We start from the raw sequence: 6,000 nt of genomic DNA on the forward strand, positions 1-6,000 counted from the left end.
TTTCTGATCAAGGCCTCTAGGCTTTCATGTGCTAATCACCTATGGGAGCTTTGGACACGGAACGCCCACCGCGCCTGCGAATTCATCCAAACGCAGGCCACGTGCAAACGCGACGGTCATAAACAAAAGCATTTCGGAGGAGAAAAGGAGCCCGGCTGCCTATAAATAAAGCCGAATCTCATCGATGTTTCAAGAAAATCCTACACAGCTGCACAAAGAAAAAGATTTCGAATCTCCTACCGGTTTTGCACCTTGGACAGCTTTCCGCAGGTATGAGCAAGGGTAATTTTATGCTTTTAAATGCCACGAGAGAAACTTGTTTTGATTTTTGAATTTAGTTCACACATGCATAATGTTCAGGCCGGACATCGAATCACAGATAATTAAGTATTAAAGCGATACTGAAGTATCTGGGATTGAATGTCTGGACTCTTTGTGTTCAAGTAGCAGCTTTGTGAAGGTTTAGCTAGTGTTTGTTTCATGTAGTCTGTCGGCATTACACCTTGTTTTTGCTACAATATTCTCGGTATAGGTTAGCTAGGGAAGAGGGGGAAGGGGTCGTCGTTCCGCGCGCTCCCCAAGGACGAGCGGTTTTCCGGGGCGGGTCGATCTCCCTCGCACACGCTCGGCTTGGATTGAAGGGACGGAGGGACGGATGCCCGTCCACGCCGTCTTCCTCTCTGACAGCACCGCCGACTCCCTCCTCTTACATAAGCCAAAAGCCCCCACCCCGCCCACCCCGCCGCCCGCCCACGCTCCCACCGCCGCCTCCCCCTCGCCACACCGCCCGCCTTTATTTGCTACTTTCTGGCATTTCCACGCCTTTATGGCAAAACGATATTGGCCCGTTTTCATGCCATGGGCTTCCGTCCTCTTGGAATGACGCGTTTGGTATTAGCCGCGCGCATTTCTGAAGGGAAAGAATCTCGGGTGCTTGTGCATGTAGCGAGTGTTATTTTTCGTCAGGGTTAATTCGCGATTGCAAAGATGTTCGCCGGGCGAGAAACTTTTTAGGACTATTACGATTGCCATCGTCCCACATCTGAAATTCACGTTATGTGCAAGAGAATTGGAGCGATCTTTAGCTCCAGTTTGTGATGTCTACAATTTGTTTCCAACTGGACATGACTGTAAGGCACTGGCCAATTACAAATATCTAAAATTGGAATTACAGATATCCGTCTATTTAAACTGGAAGCGTTTCTGATTTTGCTAATGCATATGGCGCCATGGCCTGGTCAATATGTGGGTGAAATATAACTTTTTTTCTTTTATATATCTTGATTTGAGATATATCTGACGATGGCCTACTTTTTGAACTGAGGTGAATTATAGGTATCTGAAATTCATAACCAAACTACGATGGAATTTTCGATCCAAATAACAGTAATGTAGCCAAAACAACAGATACACCTTTGGTTGGTCAAAACTGAATAATAGTTCCTCTGGTAAGGACGGATCTGCAACAGTGTTGTGATTATCAGGAACTTCAGATGTCGATAACAATGGGAAAACATGCAACTGATCTCATTTAAACACATACAGACCATGTATTCCATTCTCAGCTTAGGGTGTGCTAAAAGGTATCGAAAAGTTGATGGTCTGGGAGAGAGCTGCATGCAGGTATTGTAGAACCGGGAAGACTACTTCTTTGTTTTAAATTCTAAACCACAACCTGCTTAGCTAAGGCTGATGGATTAGTTTATTTATTTGTAATCTCATACCCTGCTTGTGATTTTTTTTTTTTAACTGAAAAACCAGGCTCTGCTAGACTGAGCAAACGCCCTTCTCTTTTCTGCAGAAGATAGTTTTTTTTGACTCAGGTTGTGTTCTTTGCCACCAGTCTAGCTTATTGATAACTGAGCATTATCTACATTTTGCGTATGTTACCAATATTATGCCTGATATGACGCATCTCCGAAAAGGGAGCGTGTTGAACTGAATTGAAGTGGGTGATCAGAATCAAATTATAGAGATCTGAAAGCGGCGTTGAGATATCTACGATGGTGTGGCAAACATCTGGATGTTTAAAAGCAAAAGTTGCATAGTTTGCTGTAATCTAAAGTCACGCCGCTGATAACTGTTATTATAACATAATATATTATATATACTGTAGTATCATTGTTCTTGTTATTTGAGAAGAAAATACCGAATGACAGATATAGCTAGTTGCCGTTTGGGCTTGTAATTATGTTGCCTGAAAATTCCAGCTCAGAAAGACTTTTAGACGCTACGTCCGCGCGTCATTGGCATTTGCTGTATTGCCTTTAGAATGGGTAAGATTTGTAGTATGTTGATAACCACATGGATGAGGATTTGGCCGGTCGGTTTCGAGGACACGCAGAACCCAAAGGTTCTACACAGGGACATGTCTCCAATATTCATTTTTGATCATGTCGGGCTTGCAATGAGCAACGCACGATAGTTATCCAGATGACTTAAGTGACAGTAATTGCTTACATAATAGCGCATTGTGGCGATTGTGTGCCATGAAAGCAGAGTATAGATGGGGAGAGGAGAAAAAGGCGCCCGCCGCATTTCCTTATCTCTATCCAGGCTGCGTCTCTGCTCAGGGGCATCACTGAAAAAGCCAGCCTCCATTTTGCCCCTGTGCTGCTGCTGCTGCTTCTTCATCTCCTTCTCACCTCCTTGCTCCTACTGCCTAGCGCACGCAGCTTCAAATGCGGCGTAGGACATAAAAAACAAAAAGGGACGATGCGGCGGCTACGCTGCCACATACTAATGCGCGGAATTAGCCGTTCCTTGAATCTCACGCTCAACAAGCGCGGCCCTTCCCCCCCGCCTGAGCTCACATACATGCACCTTGCTTAATTAACACTTCCGAGGCGGCTTCAGCCCCCCTCGACCGTAATGTCATTCACGTAAATACGCCCGGACCCAAAATGGATGGCATGTAACGCGGCTCCTTCATTCATAAGCTGCGCCGGATGCATGACGGGCTTACAGGCGTGAGCCATGCAGAGAGGACACGTTCATTCAGTCGGGATCCTCGCTGTAGAAAATGGAGTCCTTCAATACAGATGCGAGCCATGGCATTTCATCATCTCATCAAAATCACACACCGGGCGACAGTCGAGCGTTTCCCTTTCTCGGCTCGTGATGAGACGTATTTACGTAACTACGGACCTGACCGAAAAAAAAAAAAATGCACCATTTTCCGGTCGGGCCTCCGTCACCCGATTCGGCACCAAAGCCAAGGCGTGTTCCGATCTATAGCATTAGTCATCAAATGCACAAACATGACCATGTGTGCGCTCAAACTGGATCGGTCCTGTTCTGTCCTTCCCACACTGCTGCCTACCACAGTCACAGTCAAAGGGAAAGCTAAGACAAAGTGGAAAGACTACATTCATGGTGGCTTACTCCGAGAATAGCAATTATACATTTACAACCCTTGCAAAAAATATCGCAAGTTCCGACAAATGGCATTAAGTGCTTTCGAGCCTAGATCCGAATGGGGTGAATAAACGCGTAGCAGAATAATACCCCGAAATGCGTTACAGAACAATACCCCTGCCCGTTCCCAAAACAATCCTCGAGCTAAGCCCCATCTTGAACTGAAATAGGTTAGCAAAGTTCCAAAAAAACCCACAATTTTAGCTGGTCTAGATTTGAAATGGGTTCAGGAATTTTGTGTCTGAATCATTGTCAAAAGCAAGGCCCAAAGTGTTCCCTCAATCCTAGCCGAGGGTTAAATTACTGCTATCGGAACCCTTCTCCAGACCAAGGTCTGAAAAAACCCTCAATTCCAGCAGGTATAGCTTTGGAGAGAGGGCCGGAAATTGGTGTCAAAACCGTTTCCTAGTCCGAGACCGGAAAAATGCTCGGAATGGGCTTTTTTAGTTAGTAAAGATGTAAAGGGTGTTGTGGAAGCCGTAGCAGACCATTTCCTACCCCAAAGCCCTAGCATAGCACCTCAATTTGCCTAGTCTAGGTTGCAAATAGGCCTGATGAATGGGCATAGGGCAGTCCCTATGCCAAGCCCCAAAGTAAACCACCATCTTGGCTTGTCCAGAAAAGAAGAGTTAATGAGCGGGCATCAGAACCATTCCCTAGATGGAATCTTAGCTAGCCTAGCTTCGGAAAGGGTTCATGAATGCGTATCAGATGATCCCTTGCATCTTCGCTCGTCCAGATTCCAAAAGGGTAAATGAATCTGTATCAGCTCATCCTCTACAGCAGGACACCCAAAGGAAGCAAGACCCCCAAAGTAAACCCCCATCTTGGCTAGTCTAGATATGAAGAGTGTTAATGAGCTGGCATCATTCCCTAGGTTAATCTAAGATAAAGGGTCCAGGAATGGGTATGGTAAGCGTTCCCCGCGCCGAGGCCCAGAGAGAAGCTCAACCTTAGCTCGTCGAGACGGAGGGGAACTGTTCCCCAGCCAAGCGTAGCTCCGCAGCTTACCTGGTCATACCACTCCCGATTGGTGCAGGTGCACTCAGGCCACCATCCTCCTTGTCCACTGGAGTTGTTGCCGTTGACTTTGGGCCCCCCTTTGGATTGGCCCTTTGGATTGGGGCCTCCAGGCCCACCGCCAGACATCATCTTGCCCTTACTTCTCCCTAAGGTGCCACCTCCTCCTCCGCCGCCACCTCCTCCTCCTCCGCCGCCGCCTCCTCCCCCGCCCATGTTGCCTCCTCCCCCCGAGGCCGGAGCGGGTAAGGTTTGGCCTCCTCCGTACCCGGGCGGGTATCCGTAGGGCTCGGCCTGCCAGTCTCCTCCGTAGGCCGGGGCGTCCATCCTGCGCAGGGCCGCCATGCGGGTCACCTCATAACATTCTGGGCACTTGCAGCAGTGGTGGTGTTTGTGCATGCTGGCGGGGCGGGCGCTGGGCTGATGTCACAGGGCGCCGCGACGGGCTAAATGGAGCGCAGATGCCAGCGGAAAAGCGCACTAATCACAGGAATTTTCGAGAGATCTTTTCCCGCCCTCTTTTGTCAAATCCCGTCGCCGTGGGCTTCTCGGACGCCAAGCGAAGGGGGGAGAAAAAAAATGGAGACGGCGAGGGAGACGACGGGATGCAGCGACAGCAAAAGAAAAATACAAAATGGGCACGGCGTCTTTGTCCTCTTGACGTAGAAGATCAAATAGTGAAAATATGGTGTACGATCGCAATCGGAGACCAGCCCCGACGAGATGAGAATCCTCTCGGTTCACAGTGATGCGCATATAAATTCATATATATGGACATATATATGGATATATATGTTTTGCTTATACATTATATATATTTACACACACAAATACATATAAAAATATGAATATAAACAGACGAGCACAAATACGGATATGTACAAGGATAATTGAATCTATATATAAATATCTATGAGCGTGTGTACAAATATATATAACTATATAAACAATATGTATAAATAAACAGTGTCCTCCGATGGAAAAAGCTCGCTCTCCGACTGTCCGCGTCTTGCGCCGCGCTCCCGATCGGCTCTCGGTTTCTCCCCCTTGGTTGAAAAGGGTCGCTGCCGCCGCCTCTTCGTCTTCCAGGCTGCAGAGGAGCTGAGCCGCGATCGCCTCTCAGCCAGCTTGCCCTAGATGTGGATTATTCCGAGGATGCGAGCGAGGGAGGAGATTGTGACGAGAGGGAGCCGGGAGGGAGGGGGCGGGGGAGAGTCGACGACGTAGCAGCATCCCTCTCGCCCCCGCGGCCTCGGCCAATCGGATGCCGGTGCCGCCGTCGGCGGCGGCGAGCCGTCCGCGAGTTGCTCTTAAAGGGGCAGGCGCGCCTTAACGTCACTGCCGGGGCTTGAAAATCGCACCCGCTGTAGCCGTGCTTGGGGGGTTTTAAAGCAGGAAAGCTTTCGGGCAAACGGACCGGGAATTTATTCAGGGATCGATAAGGAAGGTGATTTTTTTTTTTTTTTTGGAACAATGGTTCTCAAGCCCCAGTGAAATATGTGTGTGTGTGTATATATATATATATATATATATATATATATATATATTTTTTTTTTTTAGATA

General features: G+C 47.9%; 1 protein-coding gene across 4 annotated transcripts in view; it reads right to left on the reverse strand.

The window, feature by feature from the left end:
* dlg3 (discs, large homolog 3 (Drosophila)) overlaps nucleotides 1–5,575 on the reverse strand; it is a 53,219-nt gene extending 47,644 nt beyond the window's left edge. For all 4 annotated transcript variants that reach the window (XM_088431745.1, XM_088431744.1, XM_088431743.1 and 1 more), the window contains exon 1: nucleotides 4,429–5,575. In XM_088431745.1, the coding sequence (XP_088287871.1) occupies nucleotides 4,429–4,836 (408 nt within the window). In that variant the 5' untranslated portion in view covers nucleotides 4,837–5,575. The remainder of the gene's footprint in view (nucleotides 1–4,428) is intronic.
* Nucleotides 5,576–6,000: the final 425 nt, after the last annotated feature.

The sequence above is a fragment of the Hippichthys cyanospilos genome, chromosome 13 (assembly GCF_059441005.1).
Source record: "Hippichthys cyanospilos isolate Australia breed blue-spotted pipefish chromosome 13, RoL_Hcya_1.0, whole genome shotgun sequence".
Lineage (NCBI taxonomy): Eukaryota > Metazoa > Chordata > Actinopteri > Syngnathiformes > Syngnathidae > Hippichthys > Hippichthys cyanospilos.